We start from the raw sequence: 23,090 nt of genomic DNA, 5'->3' as shown, positions 1-23,090 counted from the left end.
GGAAGGTGCAGTGGAAGGTCTCAGGACAGAGGTGGGCCTGAAGACCTGTAGAAAGCAGGGGTCAGAGGACTGGGCAGCAGCCACTGGACAGGGGTCAGGAGGGAACGGCTCAGGGGGTGGAGCCGAGGAAAGCTCGGGCACTGGCCATGGCAGGGGAACAGCCTCACTGGCAGCAACTGGGGAGCGGCCTCCTTGTCCTGGAGCACTGGCAGCGCCTGTGGAGCGGCCTCCGTGGCTGGGAGTGCTGGCAGTGACTGGGGTGCAGCCTCCATACGCTGGCAGCAACTGGGGTGTGGCCTCCATGCGATGACAGCGACTGGGGTGCGGCCTCCGTGGCCGTGGGCACAGACAGCGACTGGGGAATGGCCTCTGTGGCTGTGAGTGCTGGCAACAGCAGGGAAACGACCTCCGTGGCTGTGGGCACTGGCACCGACAGGGTAACGGCTTCCATGGCCATGGATGCTGGCAGTAGTAGGGAAACGGCCTACAGGGCAGCAGGGAAATGGCTTCTGTGGCCATAGATGCTGGCAGTGGCAGGGGAGTAGATGCCCCTCTGCTCCTCCTCCTCTTCCGGGCACTGAGGAGCACTGCTGCTGTAGCAGCCGCTGCTACCAGGCGGATGGTAGCAGGAACAACCACCGCCTCCTGGCGGTCAGCAGTGGTGGACTCAGCTGATGGACTGGGCTTCCTTCTCCACTTCCTTCTTTTGATGTGCGGGGGCAATGGGTAGTTCCCTGTCCTCGGGTTGGGGTGAGGATGGGAAGTCTCCCGAAGCACCGGCTGTTATAAATTACTCCCATTTAAGGTCTTGCCTGACTGCCTCGAGAAAGTACTCATCCTCACTTGTTCTGGGACAAAGGATCTAATACGTTTATTCAGTCCTGCCCAAAAAAATAATATTTAGGCTGAATGTATCCCAGACCCAAGGACAGTGAAAAATTCTAGGGCATATCCCCATACGGACTTGTCCTCTTGTCTTTCCCCACGTAGCCTCTTATCGTGCTCTGCACACTGGTGAGTAAGAGAACCATTCCAAAAATAAATCTCCACTGGGTCCATTTTGGCCAGTTCCTAATGTCTGGAATAAGAGGCTCAAGACCCAAACTCAGAGTGAAAAATAAAGGTTTATTTAATACAAAAAATAAAACATAAAACAACATAAAAGGGGGAAAATGTAAACGCCACGCGATGCATGCAAGGGGCGACAAAAACAAGACAGGACACCTGTGCAAGAGTTTGGCAACACAAATCTCAGCCCGAGTGACCGAGCACAATGTGAAGATAGATCGCGACCTGGGCCCGCAGCACAACACAGTCAAGTCAATACTCAAGACAGGCCGAAGAACGCATGGCAGGGAATACAACCGAAACCATGTGCCCACAAAAAGACAGACAATGAAACACAAGACAGATATGGGACGATAAAGCCACGGTCCTGTCACTCCATCAGTCTGGGGTTTTGTCTGACAGGACCGTGGCATTGTGTGGCATTGTGACAATCTATCAGTCTGTCTGTCTGTATTGCTATATATCTGTCTGTCTATCCTCTGTTAGCTTCCATCAACATAACTTCATCATTATTATCATTGATCTCCTGCAATACAAACTTCTCTGGTTGAATGAAACATGCATGCACATCCTGAAGTTATCACCAGAGGTCAGTCTTTCTCTTTAAATATCCCAGTTTGATTTATGAAACTTATGTTTAGCTTTATAATTGTCCTGAAACGCTTTAAATTACAGAAAACAGAATTGCTTTCTCCTTGGACAATATTTTATGAAGGACTGAAGTCACTTGAAGCAACAAAAAAGAGGAACAGTGGCCATTAAGTTTATTGCAGTGGATAGAACTAATTTACTAAACCATTACTCTTCTTTAATGAAGCAAAATGCTTTTGTGCAATTTAACATCATTACATTAAATATTTGGTCTTTTTGTCCCACACATGACAGGACATGCTGAGAGGTTTATGGATACTGAAAACCTGGCTCTGCAATCTGTTCTCACTGGGTGTCCTGCATGTGATATAAGGGAGCTATTGTGGGTCAAGCCCACACAGCAAAAGGCCAAATCAGAGGGCAACATATGTAGAGCAGGTCATGCATGTTGTCAAATTCATCCACCGCGAGCCCAAAACATCTGTGTCTGTCTGTATGAGGACAGAAGAAGGACATTCTTTTCTGTTTCACAGATCTGAGCAGTTTGTCTGTTTTATGTCACTACTTTCTTTTTTGTGATTCTTTATTTATTAAACATTTTGTATTTTTAACTATTTACAACAAAGCCCAAGATCGCCCATAACTGTAAGACTAAATATAAATACATAGAATAGATAAATATGACAAGAAATTTAAATAAAATTGACCAAAACTTAGAAGGATCTCAAAAACTTCTTGATAAAGTCCCATTAAGGTCCAACCAAAATTGTATTGTCTTTCTATTGGCTCCGAGCACTTTAGCTGTGGTACATTCCAGATGGGCAATGTCCAGTAGATATGACATCCAGATAGACATAGCTGGGGTAGTTGGTATGTCACTACTTTCTTGAGCTAAGACTATATGCTGGTTTCTGTTACTGTACACCTCTTCATCAATAAAAATGAACTTGCTTCACTGCTCGGGCTAAAACAGAACAGCTGCATGCAATATACAGATTTAATTTGAACCATATGACTTGCATGAAATTACTGTCCTAAATCCAGTAAATGTCCAAATGAAAACTCTGACTTCATTGCACATTTTTAAAGCAATATTCAAGTTCCCAAACATTCATCATTGTCTCATATCTTCAAACTTACTTCTTAGTGCTGCTCTCTGTTGGATAGTGATTCCTAGAGATCTATATAAACAAAAATGACAGTTGTGGGTTTTTGATATTGGGTTGTTAATGGCCGCGCATGTGTTTCACATTAGAATGTGCTTCACACAAAAAGATATCCTACATTAGCCATGAGGTGTACTGGACAATTCTTTTTGAATACAATGCAATATAAACACTAAGTTTGGAAACACATGTAAAACGCTAAAATGCTTGATATTACATTTATTGACAAATACAAATTGTGTCTACATATACATTTTTTACAAAACAGTAAAATGTATTAATTATTTTTATAACGGATTACGGTTAGACCATACATCCATTTGACTTTTTTTTTTTTTAATAGTTTTGATTACTTTCATTCCAAAATGTGAAAAATAGTAGTAATAAAGAATGAGTAGGTGCATCCAAACCAATGATTGATAGTGTAATAATTAAAATGAAACCTATTCATTATAATCATATTATGTCTAAATGCTTTTATATTATTGTAAGCTTCACATTTCATAGCTGCCTTTAAACTATCAAAATATTTGCCCCATTCACTCCCATTGTAAATGCCTCACTATAACCAGTTTTTGTTTGTTTTAAAGAAGAGGGATCTTCAAAGTTAATTTTCTGATCATTAATATTTGCTATAGATTGAATTTAGCTTGTATTGAACCAGGAGTATTCTTTAAATTCATACAGGTGAGATTATTCTGCCTGCTTTGATACTTAAGGAAGCCAGACAAAGTATCTTTAAATGTCTCCAAAAGATAATAAATACAAGTGGTCTAATGATTCTTCAACTGTGTAGTTAAAAATTATTCTCTGACTGTTTAATTTTTCTAGTACATTGACCTTTGGTTGCTACATAATGCATCCTGTAATAACTAGACTAACAGATTATATGGCAGTCTGTCAGCTGGCTCCAGTAGTATTTCTTAACCTCACTGCCCTCTGCAACACAAAACAGTCTGGCTGTGTCTCGCTCTAGTCTGGGAGCAAAACGCTGTTGGAATGTTTCATTCAGTCCTCCTTTTGGACTGCCAGCTGAGAGAAGGGTACTGTGCACATATGTTTTCTACTGTGGCATCTTGAGACATCCCATCCCCCGGGTTTGCTGTATAGGTTACAGAAGCTCTGTTTACCATTCTCCACTGTTTCCAGAGTGTAACTGCAGTAATATAGCACGCAAAGTAAAACGAAATGACAGGTTTAAAAAACAGACATCTTTCCATGAACATTCATTACGGAAGCTCTTAATAGCAGGCCTTTTTGGAGCATCAGTGGTTCTCATCTTGCAGATCACAACCCAAAAATGGGTCGTAAATCTGTTCAAATGGTCACAGGTGTCTGGGGGAAAAATTATGCTTAATGCAAATAATAAAATGAAACAAATATAATTTAAGATTATCTTTTATTTTAAACTAAAACCATATTCAGTTACTGCTGGTGTTTTTATGCCTATCGTTTTGATAAAAATGTGTCTTTGTGCAAGAAAGATGAACTGTAGTGAAATGATTTAATCATGAGAAATAAAGTAATTGAGCAAGCACACTTAAATTATCATCAGGGTGAGACTTTTTATTGCCACACATTAATGACCACATTATGACAATCCACCACATAGCAAAATCAGCGAACCATGTTCAAGGGCACTGATTAGTTAGATGTATACTATAACTCTGTGGCAAAAATATGGCCATTTTATTATGAAATGTGCAGATCGGGATCTTTGGTTTCACACAAATGTTTTGGTACAGTATGTAAAAATAGCCATTTTTGACAACTGGATCTGAAGACAAAAACTTGACTTGATCTGCATTTTTTATGTGGCCAAATAGCATTTTTTTCCAGCTTAAACTATGCAAAACATGCTACAGGAATATCAAATAAAATAAAAAAGAAATAAAATAAAAAATATTAACAAAAAAGGTTAATGCACCATTAATTCCAAAACAGAATTTGAATGAGTATTCCAAAAATATGAACTGCTGTCATTATTTTGTGATACAATTTTTGTAAAACATACATCCAAATGTAGGCCTTTGTCATTTGAGAAAGCTGCAAACTTTTAGAAAATTCTGAAATTGTTTCTTGAGCATTTGTTTTTTTACTGGATTTCCTTAGTCTTCTAATGATTTATCCACTGCTCAAAATAAGACAATGAACTGTATGATTTCATCCTCTTAAAGTGGTGGATCTCAAAATGAACTACAGTTTTACTTCACAGAACAAAATTTACTGGATTCAAGACATTGTTCTGCTGCTCTGACTTCTCAGAACCTTCTGAAATAGATCATCTGTAATGTGGAAAAAAAATATTTTGATTTAGGCCTAATTTTTTTAACAGCTAAATGCATTCTTTTTTAATTAAAAGCAAATGTATAACAAAACATTAGAGACTTTTTTTCTTTTTATGAACAATACGTACCATTTTTCATAATCTCAGAGCCAGCCTAGGGTAGAAACAGAAGTTATATTTTATTTAGTTATATTATATGGTGTTTGACAATTAAATGCATAAAATAAACAATAAATAATATGAAAAAAAAAAATAGCAATATAAAAGCAAGCTAAATTAAATCTTTCACATTACTAACCCTAACAGCAGAGGTGCGCCTGATTGTCAAAGACCCTTCAGCCTGGTCACTCACAGTTTTAGGAGCTAAAAAGAGAAAATCACGCTGTTAAGAAGCTCTAAAATAATCCATTGTTATAGGCAAAATATTTAAGAAAAATTGGGCTTACGCAGTGGCTTTATGATGACATCAACAGCATGTACAACTCCATTAGTAGCCATCATATCACCCTCGACAACAGGCACCCTGTTCACGAAAATGGTAGAGTTGCGCTGAAAGTGGGGGAAAAAAAAATAGAAACTTAAGAATTGAGTTGAAGCTGGTTCAAGGGCATATAAATATACTAAAATATCAGCATGATCTCATGAATATAATATTTTTGCAAAATAATATAACATGGTTCATTACATTTGAACTTAAAACAGCAATTTTGAAATAAAATGTCCACTATGTGGCACTAAAAGTGAGTTAAATGCTCTCCCAATGCGATGAGGTTTTATAGTTTAAAGCTCTGTTTAGGTTTAAATCAACCAAACCTACTTCCATAACCTAAACACTAGACCTACCTGACAGTGTCATTAAAAGCAAATGTGAGACGCAAACAGATTACATTGTTTTGGGGTTAATGCTCAATGGCGTTTTAAATGAACAAAACCAACCTCCCTACCCTAAAACCTAAACCTAACTGATAGTGTAATAAAAGCAAACTTTACATTTTGTGGTGCTTCTATAATACTTACGACTCATGTGCTCTTCAGGACTCGCACCCTTTGCATTGGAAGTGCATCGCTGAATCAGTTGAGCTACCGTGCAATTTGATTGCACTCAAACAAACTTGTAAATGTAGTTGGTAATGTAATGCAAACATTAAAATGTATAAGTTAGACACTACAGTTAAAGTCTTTTGATGTCCTAGGATAGCACTATGTTAGAAACAGGGTGAAAAGTAAAGTAGTTTATTAAATGATAATCTTAAATTTTTCTTTGATTTGTGTGAAAGTGAAAAAAAGCCATCTTTGTTGCAACGGCTCTGGTGTTTATTTCACAAGGAAACTGCCACGATAAGTTCTATCAGCCATGTCAAAATAATATTGCTAAAATGTAAGTATAATAACGTGATTCTATAAGGCCAGGTAGCAAAATATTCACTCACTGAGCACTTAATTAGGAACACCTCTACAACTTCTTATTCATGCAATGATTTAATCAGCCAATTGTGTGGCAGCAGTGCAATACATAAATGTGACAGGGCAGAGGGCCAGGTTGTGATTCCGCACATCCGGCCCCTAATCAAGCCTCAGAGAGTTATAAAGGCTGACTGGAAGCTGCAGTGCAACAGAGAGAGAGAGATTTACGGACAGCTGTCCGACACCTGTGTGTGTGTGTGTCAGTGTCTCAGGGCCAGCAAAGCCTTCTCTGCTGGCCTAAAATGCCAAATAAATAAATATTTTAAATTCTCTTTCCTTTCATTCACAGTCACCTTTTTTGAATTTTTAATTGCTTTCCACCCTTAATTAATCTACAAACCGATAGAGAATAACAAAATGTTTATCCAGTCAGAATGTATTCCTTGATGCTTACAAGCGAAGTGTGAAAACTGTTTCACAAATTGCATGCCTGAAGCAGCGTGTGAGTTTGAGCTCCACCCCCTCAGGCCTTCAGAATTTCTACAGAATCCCTCAACAGCACAAATAAATGAGAAACTAAAGTCAGATTGTCAGATTCATCAGCCAATCAGATTGATTTCTTTGTCCTTAGTGGGTGTGATCTTTAGGATATGTCCCGGTCAAGGACTTCTAGCTGGCCTTGAGTGACACAATCAGGCTTTAAGTGACGTATTTTGAAAGCCAAGAGCGCGAGATTGTAATCACTGCTGCTATCGCCGTTGAGAAAGATATCCTTATGGATTTAAAAACACAAGATGTTCTGCATGACCATGTGATTGCTTTGTTTACAAAACTGATTTTCACTTCAAGTAAATTGGTAAGAGCTTTTTGCATTGTTGTAGCAACATTAAGTTTTCTAGGTGTAAATTAGAATGTTTGAGCATTCAGTGTCGGATCAAGTTTTGAAAAGTAGTGCTGCGTTTCATTCAACTCGGAAAGTTGGATTTTACAATTCTTACTAGGAAAAGGTCAATGGAATTGCCCTGTAAATTGTAGGCTCATGCAGTAACCCCAGAGATGCTGGTGCATGTCACACAAACATGTCGACACTCAGGGAGATATACAAAGTAAGTGATAAACATTCACTTTATTAAGTAATATCAATAAAAGAGTTTGTTTCCACATTACATGATATTAAAGCTTGTTTAACAAATGCCTGCTGCAGAAACAGGTGTTTAAAACATTATAATCTCTTTTGATAATCGTACACCTGAAGCACAAATGCAAGCACTGCAGCATTGTTTATCAGTTGGGTTGGAGACATCTCTAATGAGAGTCAAACCCCTGCTAAGATAACGGGAGTTTTACACTTGCGAAAATCGGGGAATGGGATGCATTTATGGTTGGAGATATCAAGTAGGAATATCCCACATCCAATTTAAATGAACGCAGCATAACTGTGTACCTGACAAAACAAAATTTATTGTAAGCAACGTTTAAATCGCAAATATTATTAGATGGATTTTTCCAGGTATTATAGGCCTCCTTGGTATATTCATATGAACAATTATGATTTTTGAATGTCTGTTCGGGAGACGTTCATTTCACAAAAATGTGTTTGTCTTTTTGTTTAATTCTTCATTAAACTATTATTTATATCGTCAATCCGGTTCTTGCCTCCTTTCCACTTAAAACAATGCAGATATGGGTCGAGAGCTTCAGTTTATGTTCACTTCAACCAACAAATTAGGAAAAAATGTGATCTCAGTGATTTTGACAGTGGCATAATCAGTAACTGCTGATCTCCTGGGATTTTCATGCACAACAGTCTCTAGAGATTACTCAGAGATGGTGCCAAAAACAATAAACATCCAATGATTTGATGCAAGAGGTCAACAGAGAATGGCCAGACTGGTTCGAACTGACAGAAAGGCTATGGTAACGCAGAAAACCACTGTACAATTGTAGTGAGCAGAATAGCATCTCAGAATGCACAACACATTGAACCTTGAGGCGGAGGGGCTACAACAGCAGAAGACCACGTCTGGCAGTATATTAAGATCCCTAATAAAAGTACTCAGTGAGTGTATATTGAACTCCTATTGGACATATACCTTCTAAAATGTAGATCTAGAAGCTATACAGTCTCATGCTGCACACAATTAAAACATTTTCTTTTTCTCTTATTTTACTATCAATTACGCTTTTCACTTAAGCTGATTTTTTCTATTTTCTGTAATAAGAAGAAAATTTGCAAAATTTTGTAGAATTAAATGAAACATACTAAAATACAGTATGTTAAAAACCACAGTTTTACAAATGTATTATTGATAAACTAAAAGTATTATCAAATTAGCCAAAATGCTAAATTAATGAAAATGCAATGGGTAGGGATGTGTAGAACATTGTGAATGAGCAGTGTTCAAAATTGTGTGAGCCAGTTAAGATTGATGCCAGTGTTCAGTTCTGACCATGCCTAACTCCAGTTTCTCTCCTGCAAGGGGCTTGATCCTGGTATGTGAAGTAACTGCACCGCTGACCAGAAACTCGTCACCAATGTGGTATTTCAGAACACTGGCCAGCTCCTTAGGATCTCCTATATACAACATTGCAGTGATACAACAGATGTAAGCATATGTTGCACATTCTGGAATGCTTGTTTACAGCATCCTGTTTACACAATTCCTATAGCAACAAATTCAACCAGTTTGAGCCTAATCATGCATTTATGGTGATAGAGGGGAATAGACTTAAAAAAAACAGTACTCATGAGTTTGGTGCGGTCAGCGGTGGGCATTGCACTGAAAGCATCATTGGTGGGAGCAAAGAAAGTGTAGGTTCCTTTTTTGTTCAAGAGCTCTGTCAGGCCTGCTCTCTGAATGGCGCCAACCAAGGTGCTGTATAGATGAAAGTTAATTACAGTAATGCACGTTATTAGAGGTATATCCTCAGGCTATAAAAGACAGATGGACTAAAGGTTAAATTCCACGAAGATTATAATGTACTGTATCTGATGAACTCCCAGCCTCAAGTTAGAACATGTGAGTGCATGATCATTATGAAATAAAATGTTTTGAGAGACTGACACTGAGGTCTTTGAATGTGGGGGAGAAACAAAGCAGCTGCAAATTCCCTTTCAATATGTCTGTGAAAACAATAACAATAATAATTTTCCTTCTAGGTTTTTATGGGGAATTTTGGGTAAAGCACAACCAATCGGAATTAAAGAATATTATTTTATACTATGTATTGTCTCATTCCCTCAAGATTGGCTAAAAGATTTGATTGTTTGGTTCCAAACCCATATGACTTTCTCTCTTCCATGGAACACAAAAGGTGAATTGTTTAAGACCATCCTACACCTTTCCATATAATGAAAGTGGATTGGGTCTGTCAAGCTCTAAAATCACTAAAATGCATCATGAAAGCATAAAAAAGTAATCCATACTATATTCAAATATATTCTATATTTAATACTTTTCTGTCTATATATTCTGTCACTATATTCAAAGTCTTCTAAATCCATTTAATAGCGTTGTGTGAGTAACAGACCAAAACGGATCCCGTTATTTACTGATAGGTAATACTGATTCTTTTTTTTGTCATTTGACTAAGCTTATTTCTTCTCACCTGAACCGATTATCTGCCTTCAGAACATCCATGACAGTTCCCATGGGGGGTGTCAGAAGCTTATCAACGATGAACATTGTTGCAAAGCGTCCATTTTTGTCATGGGCAGCAATACAGGCATTTTCAATGCACAGGTTCTGCAAAGTCCAGGGAAATAAAACGGTTAAGGTAACTGGTTGTACAGATCAGCACAATTTTTCAAGAGTCTTTTCTCACAAGACTGATGGTGCATAAAGTGGGCTGTGGAAAAAGGTAAGGTGATCCAAAGGAGACGTTTCCGGTGGTCTGTGAATTCCATTACAAAGCAGAAATGTGAGAGCAGAGAAAGAACTATACCAACCTCACTGCCAGCTATAACATGGTTGGAAATAAAAATGTGACTGATATGTGTGTTTGATAGGTTGGAAAGGAAAATTAGGAGCTTCATAACGCAAGATCTAGACAACAGTGATTTATAGCCCTTACCATTGTCATGAAACTTGTATTCTGTTGTTAAAGGATTTTGTTTGGTATAGATTACAATATTTTATTTAGAAATGGCTGCTGGGTTTATCAGTTTCTGTTTAACTTTTCCCAGATGCATACTTGAAGACTGACATTTCTGTACACAAACACTCTAAGTTTCAATCCACCAAGTGTCTCCAGCTCCTGTCCATGGTAAAGGCTTTTGGAGGAAAGCTTTCCCTTCAGAATGTGGTTCCTTAGCAGTTTCTTCATTTCAGTTGTCATGGTCATGCTCTTATCTGCAGATAAACAAAACAATAGAAGAATAAGGATAAGAAAAAGAATAAGGATCTTAATTCCCAAACCTTGCTAGATTAATGGAAATGAAGAGACCCAACCTTTGAAAGCATCATTTAGGGGGCCTAACAAAGTCACAGCCTCAGAGCCAGTGAGATGATCCCTGAGACCAGCATCAATAAAAAGTTTTGTGGCTTTAGTAACAACCGATCCCTCTGCAAGTTCCAGGAGGGTCTTGGCTAAAAGACAAAAAAGTACAGTAAAGCATTATGCATGGCATAGATAAAATGTTGATAAGTGTCCATTTTGACAATATGTCTCTTGAAGATTGCACCTGAGTCAGGGATGAGGAGTTCATTGATGAAGTGAACAACGCCATTGGTTCCAAGTTTATCTTTTTCCTTGATGATGGCTTTACCATTGATGGTCATATCTTCACCATCACAGCCAACTTCCAGCACGGTGCCCTGTAAGGTCTCCAGAGGTGTTCCGGCCACAATGGACTCAGAGCAGTGCAGGTTCTTAAGAATGTGGTAATTCAGCAGATCTAATGTGGATTTGGTAAGTGTAATTATAATCAGAACTCACTACACAACAACAGTACAACTTTACTATTCAGAAAGAGGAAGCATAACAACTATTCTGGAAGTATGTGAGTATACAAATAAGCATATACAGACAGTACTGTGCAAAAGTCTTAGGCACAAAAGATGTTTCACAAAAACATTTCTCTTAAGATGGTTATTTATATCTTCAGCTATAGTGTGAAAATATAATTTTAGACTCCCAAACATTCCTTTTGCAAATAGAATAGAAAAACAGGAAGCCCTGTCTGGGATTACATGAAGAGACAGAAGCAACTGAGACAGCCTTAATAGTCTGTGGCAAATTCTCAAAAGAAGCTTGGAACATCCTGTCTGCCAACAACCAAGTAAAACGGTGTCCAGGTGTAGCTAGTAGAATTGGTGCTGTTTAAAAATATAAATTGCTGTTCTAAAATGGCTGTTTTAAAAACCAATTCCATGTAAACATGCGCTACACAGACATTTGACCGTTGTGCCACATTTAGTTGTTTTTTCGGCACCTAGACTCAAGTTTAAATTAAAATAACTTGAATGTTTAAAAACGCATCTAGAAACACCTGTTCTATTCATTGTGCTGCGTCTAGCTTTTTTTTGAGAAGGATATATCTGCATGCAGGGCTCCAAAAAGTGGTGAGAGCCCCTAACCTATCCCTCACCCTAACTGTGAGTGGAAGTGAGCCCCTATTGGAGTTGGCACAACCCACTTTTGGAGTAACCTCACCCCTTCTGGAATAACCCCACCCTTTATTGGAGACTTCACCCCATTTTGTGATCTCCGGCATGCAGCTATACCTACTGTTTTTAGCACAAGAACATGTTCGGTCTGAATGTCGCCAGTAATCACCCAAAAATGATCATTCTGTCATTGTTTACCCTCTTCAAAAAAACTTTGTGTTCTGTAGAAGAAAGTCATACGAGATAGAAACGAGACGAGGGAGTGTAAATTATGAAATAATTATCATTTTAGGGGGAACGTTTCCTTTAATGCTCATTCTTATCTCCATTCTAGTATTTAACACAGACTTTTTATGGTGCAATATATTTCTGGTGGATAATTCCAAGTCCTGCCCAGTAGTTTTTTCTGTTTCTGTTTTGTTTCACAGAAGTAAAACTAGTTGCAAAAAGCATTTTGTTTTTACTTTTTGAGCAAAGGTACCTTTAAGAGCAACAGGGTCTCCCAAAATTCTGTTCAGTGTTTCTGGAGGTATCTTCTCAAAGGCTTCATTGGTTGGAGCAAAGATTGTGTAGGAGCCCTCATTCTCCAACATAGTAGTAAGACCAGCAGCAGCTACTGCAGTCTAAATCAGAAGGGAAGAAGTACTTTGGTGCATTGTATCATATTTGGAGAATATTATGGAGAAAGCCTAGTAAACCAAAGATTCCCCCCAGCACAGAAAAGAGATCTACCCGTAGAGTTTCCAGGTCATCATTAGTGTCAATAAAAGAGTTGACGTTGTTTGTAATGGCAGTGATTACTCTGTCAACGACATGCACAATACCATTGGTAGCATGCTGGTCTGTTTTCACCAGCCTTGCACAATTCACTGTCACAATCTGAAACAAAACATACGGTTTGATGAAGTACAGCTGATTGGGAAACAAATCGTTTGCTTCACAAATCATCTGGAGCAAACACTAGACAATACAATACTCCTAACTAAACACAGATAAATTAAACAACATATTTCAGTGGGAAAACCTAAACAAGGCTGACAGTCCTTGTGTCTTGTTGATTAACACAGCAAACTGATGGACCAAATTTTACTTACTCCATTAGCATAATGGTGGATATGAACATCAAAGTCTTGATACATGGAGGGAAAGGAAGTGCCATGCTTAAGGTCATCAGAAGTCAATCGTTTGTTGATCATGTGGTAGTGCAGAGCATTGAGGAGTTCAATGTTGACATTGCTCACCAGGGCATCCAGAATTTCCTACATAACATTTTAAACAGGGAACTTATCACAGTGAGCTCATTTTGGTAATGTTTTTTAAAACTTGTCTGAGAATTATGAAAAACTCTTTATTTGTTCTGCGTGATCTTTTGTGAGATGAATTTGAGGAACTCACAGCAGGCAGTGCAGCCCAAGCTGCATTGCTGGGGGAAAAGAATGTGAAGCTGCCAGGTCCTTCAATCTCCTCCTGTAAATTAGCTCTCTCGGAGTACATCTTAGTAGTAGTGGCTCCAACCATACCCAGGGTTTTATAGATGTTCACCAGAGGTAGAGCTTTGGAAAAATGTTCGGTTTTGGAATATGTTTTACTAGTATTTGACAAACCCTTAATCACATCATTAAATGTCAGCTACATTCTTACATTTATAGAGTAGACCTGAATTGTTCCTACCTGCTGGACAACCCTTTTCTCCAATAACCTTCTCATAGCCAGGGCAGCACTCATAGCTTATCACCCTATAAAAAAATAATTAAAAAAAGATTTTAAAGGGATAGTTCATCATTTCCTTAAATACTTCCTAAAGATGACATTCCAAACTCATACTACTTTTATCTTTCATGGAACACAAAAGGAGATGTTCGGCAGAATATTTGCTTCAGTCATTCCTTACTTCCATTATAAAGAAAAAAGATGCAATGAAAGTGAATGGTGACTGAGGCTAACATTCTACCTAACCTCCTGTGGTGTTCCATGGAAGAAAGAATGTCTTATGGGTATGGAACAACAAGAGGGTTACATACTTTTTGTCTTTGGTGAACTATTCCTTTAAGACTGAACAATATAAATAAACCCTTTGCTTTCACTGTATGTGTTATGAAGGGTGTGGAAGCAGGACAAGACGGACAAGAGGTGCGGATCCAAACGCGGTTTTATTGGGATTAACACATAAGAAATAAAAGGTAAACACAAATGAAAGTCCACGATGGGAAAACAGGAAACTAAAACACAACAAAACAGATTTAACACGGTGAAACAAAACTAAGAACTCAGGTAAGGAACACAGACCAGGCTTGACGACATTCAAGAAACGAACAACGATTGACAGACTAAACAAAGAACCAGGGTTTAAATACACAGACAAAGTGGAGACTGAACGAGACACAGGTGAAAACAATGATGAGTGCAGGCAGTGAGGGAGGCCGAGAATTGTGGGAAATGTAGTTTTAGACAAGGACAGTGAAACATGGGGCGGACAACAAGGAAAACGTGACATGGAGCGTGAACGGTGATGGGTGAAATGGAAAACACGGAGCAGACAAGGAAACATGACATGAACGTGAATAGTGAGACACAGAACACAGGGTAGACAGAGGAACGTGACATAACCCCCCTCAAAAGGACCGGATTCCAGACGGTCCTAACAAAAAAGACAGAAATACCAAAAACAAAAAATTACCAAGGAGTGAAGGGGTAGACCGGGGGGGAAAACAGACAGATTAAAGGGAGCACAAGGGACACAGAGACCATCCAAGGAGGCACAAGGGACAATTAGGCAGTCCGTGGGGGCACAAGGGGAAATGAGACAGTCCACGGGGGCACAAAGGGAAATGAGACAGTCCACGGGGCCAATTAGGCAGTCCCTGGGGGCAAACAGGGACAGGTTTAGCAGGCCAGGGAGGTATCAACCGAGCTGGGACAGGTTCTGGTGGTCCGGGGGCTGGCCATAAGGCAAGGGCCGGTTCGGGGGGCCTGGGAGGAGGCCACAGGACAGAGGCCGGTTTTGGTGGCCTGGGAGATGGCCGTGGGCCAAGGGCCGGTTCAGGGGACCTGGGAGGTGGCCACAGGACAGATGCCGGTTTTGATGGCCTAGGAGATGGCCGTGGGGCAAGGGCCGATTCAGGGGACCTGGGAGGTGGCCACAGGACAGAGGCCGGTTTTGGTGGCCTAGGAGATGGCCGTGGGGCAAGCACCGGTTCAGGGGACCTGGGAGGAGGAGTGGCCACTGGGGAGGCCGGCGGAACCACGTGAAGCAGAGCCAAGGAGGACCTCTGAGGCGGAGCCGAGGGAGGCTCGGGAGGCGAAGCCGAGGGAGGTGATGGCTTAGAAGGCTCAAAAGGCGGAGCTGAGGGAGGCTCAGGAGGTGGAGCTGAAGGAGGCTCAGGAGGCGGAGCCGAGGTAGGCAGTGCCGTAGGAGGCCTTAGGAGCGGAGACCAGGAAGGCTCTGGAGTCTCTGGGGGCGGAGCCGTAGGAGGCTCGGGAGGCAGGGCCATAGGAGGCTCGGGAGGCTCTGAGGGCGGAGCAGTCGGAAGCTCGGGTGGCTCGAGAGGTGGAGCCATAGGAGGCTCGGGAGGTGGAGCCATAGGAGGCTCTGGGAGAAGAGCCGCAGGAGGCTGAGCCGAAGGAGGCTCGGGAGGCGGAGCCGTGGAAGGCTCGGGAGATTCTGGAGGCGGAGCCCTAGAGGACCTAGGAGACGGGGTTGAGGAAGGCGGAGCCGAGGATGGCTCAGGAGGCCCAGGAGGCGGAGCCGTGGGAGGCTCTGGAGGCTGAGCCGAGGAAGGCTCAGGAGGCGGGGCAGAGGAAGGTGGCGCCGTAGGAGGTTTCAGAGGCGGAGACCTGGAAGGCTCTGGGGCGGAGCCGAGGGAGGTGGCGCCGTAGGAGGTTTCAGAGGCGGAGCCCTAGAAGGCTCTGGGGTCTCTGAGAGCAGAGCCGTAGGAGGCTCGGGGGACGGAGCCGTAGGAGGCTCGGGGGGCGGAGCCGTAGGAGGCTCGAGAGGCTTGAGGGGCAGAGCCCTGGAAGGCTCGAGAGGCTTGAGGGGCGGTGCCCGGGCATGCTCGAGAGACGGAGCCCTGGAAGACTCGGGAGGAGCAGCCCTGGAAGACTCGAGAGACTTGAGAAGCGGAGCCCTGGAAGGCTCGAGAGGCTTGAGAAGCGGAGCCCTGGAAGGCTCGAGAGGCTTGAGAAGCGGAGCCCTGGAAGGCTCGAGAGGCTTGAGAAGCGGAGCCCTGGAAGGCTCGAGAGGCTTGAGAAGCGGAGCCCTGGAAGGCTCGAGAGGCTTGAGAAGCGGAGCCCTGGAAGGCTCGAGAGGCTTGAGAAGCGGAGCCCTGGAAGGCTCGAGAGACGGAGCCCTGGAAGACTCGGGAGGAGGAGCCCTGGAAGACTCGGGAGACTTGAGAGGCGGAGCCCTAGGAGGCTCGAGAGACCTGAGAGGCGGAGTCCTGGAAGGCTCGCGAGGCGGAGCTCCGGAACGCTCGCGAGGCGTTGGCCCTTGGACGGTCATGGCTGCTGGCGCTGGCTCTGGGACGGTCGAGGCTACAGGCGCTGGCTCTGGGACGGTCGAGGCTACAGGCGCTGGCTCTGGGACGGTCGAGGCTACAGGCGCTGGCTCTGGGACGGTCGAGGCTACAGGCGCTGGCTCTGGGACGGTCGCGGCTACAGGCGCTGGCTCAGGGTCGGTCGCGGCTACAGGCGCTGGCTCAGGGTCGGTCGCGGCTACAGGCGCTGGCTCAGGGTCGGTCGCGGCTACAGGCGCTGGCTCAGGGACGGTCGCGGCTACAGGCGCTGGCTCAGGGACGGTCACGGCTACAGGCGCTGGCTCAGGGACGGTCGCGGCTACAGGCGCTGGCTCAGGGACGGTCGCGGCTACAGGCGCTGGCTCATTGACCTGAGGCGACAGGCGTTGGCTCACTGACCTCTGAGGCGACAGGCACTGGCTCACTGACCTCTGAGGCGACAGGCACTGGCTGGTTGACCGTGGTATGCGTTGGTACACTGTTCCTGGTCGGCGTGGCTTCAGGCTCGCTGGCCGTGGCTGGCAAGGGCTCAGGCTCGCAGACCGGGGCAGGCGTGTGCCGGAAGGCGGAAGCCCGTCTTCTCTCCCTCCTCCGGGCTGACGAAGTGGGCCGCGCTGGCTCGTGGAAGGCGACTGGCGTGAGGGTCGGTTCGCTGACAGGTGGGGCTGGTGTTACAGGGGCCGCCGGAGGTGGTTGAAGAGACTCCACTGTGGATGGCGAGGTAGGGTCCTTCTCAGCAACGCCCACGGTTAACAGCGAGCCGCAGACCCGCAAAGTCATCTCCACGAAGCTGCAGAGAGTCCACTCGTGCGTAGCCGGTGGCAACCGCTCCCTCAACGAGGCGTTCAGGTTGCCCCTGAAGTAGACCACCAGGGCAGAGTCCGGGAAGTCAGAGACGCTAGCCAGCCTGAGAAAGTCGCCAATGTGGAACACCACCGGTCGGTCCCCTTGTTTTAAACACAGCAGCCGATAGTTGGCCTGTTGGACCGCTGGATCCATTTTGGGGTCAATCGTTCTGTTATGAAGGGTGTGGAAGCAGGACAAGACGGACAAGAGGTGCGGATCCAAACGCGGTTTTATTGGGATTAACACATAAGAAATAAAAGGTAAACACAAATGAATGTCCACGATGGGAAAACAGGAAACTAAAACACAACGAAACAGATTTAACACGGTGAAACAAAACTAAGAACTTGGGTAAGGAACACAGACCAGGCTTGACGACATTCAAGAAACGAACAACGATTGACAGAGACTAAACAAAGAACCAGGGTTTAAATACACAGACAAAGTGGAGACTGAACGAGACACAGGTGAAAACAATGATGAGTGCAGGCAGTGAGGGAGGCCGAGAATTGTGGGAAATGTAGATTTAGACAAGGACAGTGAAACATGGGGCGGACAACAAGGAAAACGTGACATGGAGCGTGAATGGTGATGGGTGAAATGGAAAACACGGAGCAGACAAGGAAACATGACATGAACGTGAATAGTGAGACACAGAACACAGGGTAGACAACAGAGGAACGTGACAGTATGCTTAATTTTGTTCTACAGACGATTCTGTAAAGATCCCATCGGAAATGGGAGTTCTTCAGGAACATTTGCGGAAAATCAGGTCTATATTTCATTCTTTATTACTGTAATGTGGGCTGCAGTGGGAACAACACACATCTCACTGCCTTTAATCTGCATTGCTTAAGCTATACTGTACTTCTTCATTTTATTTCTTGCCAGGTATTTCCATTATAAATAGGGTATGTGCTTGAGTTGATCTTTGAGGATAATAAAATCTAATTTCCTTTGGCAGCAGAGGAATCCAGAGGCACAGTTTACTGGCAAGAGGAAACTCCTGAGAGGGAACTCTATGACCAGTTGTCCTGCCAAAATAAACAATGGGAAATTCCAAGGAACCACCAAGCAAAGGTGAAATAATGGGGATACTGGAGATTGACATATGGGTTTTAGTTGGACGTTTCGATTTCATTATACATTATAATATAGGCTATTATTTTTTGGCAGGTACATCTAGCTAATAACAAAAGTTAAGGCAAAACTCACCAATCTGTTTTTTTTTTCAAGAACATTTACATTACATCTGTAGTTACACTGTTAACCATATCCCTAAACCTAACCCAACCCAACCCTTACCCTAAACCCCCAACCCCTAACCCTACCTGTACAGTACCTCAACCCAACTAGAAGCAAACGGGAATCTTGTGACAATTTTGCCAAAGAACATGTAATCACACAATAAATCACTGTAATTCAGGTATGTTAATGTTATATGTAGTTCAATATAAAATGGGACCAAATAAACTATACATACTGTATACAATATGCATAGTTTATATATATATATATATATATATATATATATATATATATATATATATATATATATATATATATATATATATATAAACTTTGTTTGTATGTGGAATTGTATACTACTGCATTTTTACCTTATTAAATTAAGACACAGCTCAAGAGAATTTCTGGCACAGAATACTTTGTTGATACTATTCCATGATATATGCTTTTAGATGTGCCGGTATTTAGACAATTCACTTTTTTAAGGTTATTCATATACATATTCTAACAAATCTGCATTTTTGATTGAGCACCCCACAGCATCTTACAGTGTGAAAGAAAAAGTAGGAGGTAAATCTAAACAAAGACAACAATCCTGACATTTAGGGATGGGGTATAAACTTGTAAAACATATGAAGCAGACTGAACTAATTAACAAAACAGATGGTAACTTAACTCCTGTTTATACTCTGCCAACATAAACAAAGATGGTAGCCATGGATTTCTGACTAAATAAACAGCTAAGCAGCATAATTTATGCATTGTGCACACTGGACTTTCAAGTGGTGTGGTAAGATGTCCTCAAGAGGTATTATGAAAGTTGTATTAACTGACACTATGTTAAAAACATAATTTAGTGTCTTCAAAAAACTCTCACTTCACAAAATGTACAGGACATCAAAAAAAGGTATCATAATTCCTGTTTAGACATTTACTCAGATATTATAATTTCTTAAACAGGAAATAAATTCACCAACAGAATATAGCATTCATCTCCACTGACAATTTAATAATTACTAGGGAGTTATTGGTCTCTCCTCAAGTGACCTGGAAACACCCTGTTCCACTGCACTGATCTTTATGAACCAACCATACAAAGAGTGCAACTGTTCCCACAAAATTTCTCCGACCCCAAACTTTGAAACCCCAAAGGAAATTTCTGTAAATCAAGACAGCTTCAATCTGATAGAAACCAAACTTGTGATTTCACAAGTAAGTTACATCCTTACACTGATTTTTTCCCTGTAGACATTGGACAAATGGAAAACTCCTTGGTAACTGGTGAATGATTTGTGTGTGTTTGGGGATATTAGACTGGCAAGTAGGATTGCTGATTGAAGTCATTTCCCAAAAACATCCAAGCACCCAGTGCAAATCTCACTTCCTACTTGCTTTCTTGAAAATTGCTATGAAAGAAACACTGTTTAAAAATGGAAAGATTAATAAAACAAGTTATTCTCTGTTTCAAGATATTGCTTTACTCTACACTTCCAATATATATCTCATTCCTGATTACAGTTTCCCAAATTACAACTTTATAGCATTTGAAAACTGAACCAAGAATAATGTAATTCAAAACATACTGTATGTTCAATACATTAAGATGATGAATAAATCCAAAATGACAAATAATGTAAAAAGTATCTAACTCCAATATAAGTCTTTATTTATATCTGCTTAGTCCTTTATCTATGCTTACACCCTTACAATTGACAAAATCAGAAAAAGACTTCTTTTAACACTGATTTCTGGGTGTACTGTATTTATGCCTGAAACCTAGCATAGTAAACGCAATGTGTAATACTAACATAGAAACATATCAGCGTAGCATTATCATCTAATCACCAACACAGGATGTAGCTTATCAAATGGAGTTATTGAAAAACTTCTGCACCTTAAACACTCCTTTAAACACTTTTGATGTTGCTTGGCTTGGTCTACCAACCTGTCTACCTGGACACCTTATGTAATCAACCTATATCATTTGTCTGTTTCTCAGAACCATTCACATGTAGACACAATTAAACATTCCAGATTCCAGACTGCAGACTCCATCATTATACACAATGACCATCTTTGACCTCTGAGATATCAGATTCCCTGTAAAGGGACTTAAACGTTTATTCTATTCAATTCAATTCTGTTCTATTTTTTGTTTTTTTAAGATGCAGGGACAATTATAAGTAAGGTTGATTTCCTCCAAAAGAGTGAACACATTGTGGCTCTGTGCAACTATCAAAACATTGTTCTGTTTTTTTCAGCATCCTGACCAGCCTGACAAAAATAACACTGGCTCAACCAGTGGTGCAGGACCATTTGTTTTGGCCGTCAAATGGAAGACGGGGAAGTGTTAAGGATATTTTTGCAATTCTGTTTGGTGATACTGATGGTGCTTAAATCATACACTTAGCCTTCACTAAATATATGGTTTATTACCATTTTACAATCTCTTTGGGGTTTGCTTCACAAATTCTGTTTTTCAATCTGTTATTTATATTAATTATAACCTTAAAAGTTTAAATTTAATTCCATATTCTAAACCCTGAACATGCGGTTCCTCCTCAACTTTTTTGTCCATGGAATGTTCAAGTAACCAATGGAATTTTTTCCCCCCTTGTGGGAGCATTAAGTGGATGTCAGTCAAACAGCGCCCCTATACAAGTTGTCATTGTGTTTTCCAGGTGCATTGGAGAACTTTCAATCAGCAAGGCAATCAGAATTGTCAGCCTACCATTAATGCACTGCTCAGGATGTTAGGCAATTTAACCCCATGAAGACTGAAGGCAATTACAAAGAGACACATGTTAGCCATTACTACTCAATGTTCTTCTATATCTACAGTCAAGTTGAACTCAAATACCTTTTTAGCTGTTGTATTACATAGCTGTTGAAGAAAAGCAGTCTTTATAATAATGTCTAAAAGTTAAAAATTTGCTATTGAAAATAAAATATCACTTGTCCAGGTGTACAGATTGCAGATAAACTAGTTTGCGAGGCAAAAGTTTATATGTTGATGACTCATAGGCTATTTATAAAAGTAAGATATTTGCCTCTGACTACTTCATTCAGAATGCAAGTCTGTAAAACATAACTTTGCAAGCTACACAGCTGGTGGTAACTATATAAAGAAAGGTGAAGTGTGAAGGTTTTCTACAGTGGAAAACATGCCGATGTTTTTAGAAACAATCTAGCTTAAGCTCATTAAACACTTTATCTACACATTTCTTTTTAGCACTCCAAAAGGCTTTTATTTGGAAAATACTTAACCGAAGCCATCTACAATGACACAACATAGTCAGACAGACAGACAGACAGACAGACAGACAGACAGACAGACAGACAGACAGATAGACAGATAGATAGATAGATAGATAGATAGATAGATAGATAGATAGATAGATAGATAGCATTGAAGTTAACGATGTCTGACTAACTCACGTTGGTTTGCCGCATATTTTGCGGTGATACCATTGCTTGCAGTTGGTGAAGTACTTCTTATCCGTGTCTCGAATCTTCTGCATAGCACAGACATTTGGGCTGCAACACACAAATCAATGTAAACACCCACATTTTAATGTCCCATAAATTCACGTCTTTGGACATTCTGCATGACTAAAGAAAAAGTAAAACTTTTCAGTGAGGGATTCATGTTTTGAAAATACAATCAAATAAGCTCCAATAACCAGGGAGAACTGTATAATTTAGCAGAAAATGTTGCTCATATTTGTTTTCATTTATGTTTATGCTCCAATCCCAGAAAATCTAAAAAAGAATGAATGACCCAAGTGTAGGAATCAATAGTCCTTACCCATGAGGTCTTCCTCTTATTTTGCTGTGCTGAAGAACGGCTTGGTATGGGGATTTAGCTGCGAAAACTGTCGTGATTAAAGTGATGGAAAGAGCAAACAAAGTTGAGTGCTTCATCTCGAGTCCCTCTAAGCGCACTCCTCACACCGGGGCTGCATGCAGCAAAGCCTGGGTTAAATACTGAGCAGATCCCTTTTGGTCTGGGAGGGGCTTGGGAGGGCGAGCAACATGACACTTTGGTGAATAAAGATCATAAAAGTAACTGTTAATACCCTGATAAACCGCTAATGCATGTTATTGGATTATAACCCTCAATTGAATGGCTCATTGTAAAGACATTTGTTAGCACTTTAGACCAGAGATTATTTAGCAGAGATGGGCCACTTCTATTAAAATGAATGGGAGAAATTGGAACGCCAAATCACCTTTTACAGACATACATCACAGACACCACCTGTCAAACAAATCTAGAACGTGCATGTGCATTAGCTATACAAGGGAGGAACATTTTGTCTTTAGTGTAATATGAGGTAAAGAATCACAATTTATGATA

At 41.3% G+C, this 23,090-nt stretch overlaps 1 protein-coding gene across 1 annotated transcript; it reads right to left on the bottom strand.

Moving 5' to 3' along the window:
- Window positions 1-4,349: 4,349 nt before the first annotated feature.
- Window positions 4,350-22,702, bottom strand: LOC127660118 (transforming growth factor-beta-induced protein ig-h3-like). The gene is made up of 17 exons (XM_052150203.1): window positions 22,539-22,702; window positions 22,169-22,267; window positions 13,797-13,861; window positions 13,521-13,678; window positions 13,220-13,384; window positions 12,858-13,004; window positions 12,607-12,748; window positions 11,201-11,413; window positions 10,968-11,105; window positions 10,723-10,868; window positions 10,126-10,262; window positions 9,262-9,392; window positions 8,967-9,091; window positions 5,559-5,661; window positions 5,411-5,475; window positions 5,242-5,266; window positions 4,350-5,110 (listed from the first exon to the last, which is right to left on the bottom strand). Exons 1-17 carry the CDS (start codon window positions 22,652-22,654, stop codon window positions 5,058-5,060), a joined length of 2,028 nt encoding a protein of 675 aa, XP_052006163.1. The 5' UTR covers window positions 22,655-22,702; the 3' UTR covers window positions 4,350-5,057.
- Between the last annotated feature and the right edge of the window lie 388 nt (window positions 22,703-23,090).

The sequence above is a fragment of the Xyrauchen texanus genome, chromosome 19, assembly GCF_025860055.1.
Source record: "Xyrauchen texanus isolate HMW12.3.18 chromosome 19, RBS_HiC_50CHRs, whole genome shotgun sequence".
Lineage (NCBI taxonomy): Eukaryota > Metazoa > Chordata > Actinopteri > Cypriniformes > Catostomidae > Xyrauchen > Xyrauchen texanus.
Note: the sequence above shows the minus strand (reverse complement) of the source record. Positions and strands in the feature narration are given on the sequence as shown.

Bases quoted from the DNA above. Each gene is read 5' to 3' on its own strand.
- LOC127660118 (XM_052150203.1), bottom strand. From the start codon at position 22,654: ATGAAGCACTCAACTTTGTTTGCTCTTTCCATCACTTTAATCACGACA. The intron at 11,414-12,606 runs GTACCTTTGCTC...AATCCACATTAG, and splicing joins AGACCCTGTTGCTCTTAAAG to ATCTGCTGAATTACCACATT. The intron at 5,476-5,558 runs GTAAGCCCAATT...TTCTCTTTTTAG, and splicing joins TGTCATCATAAAGCCACTGC to CTCCTAAAACTGTGAGTGAC.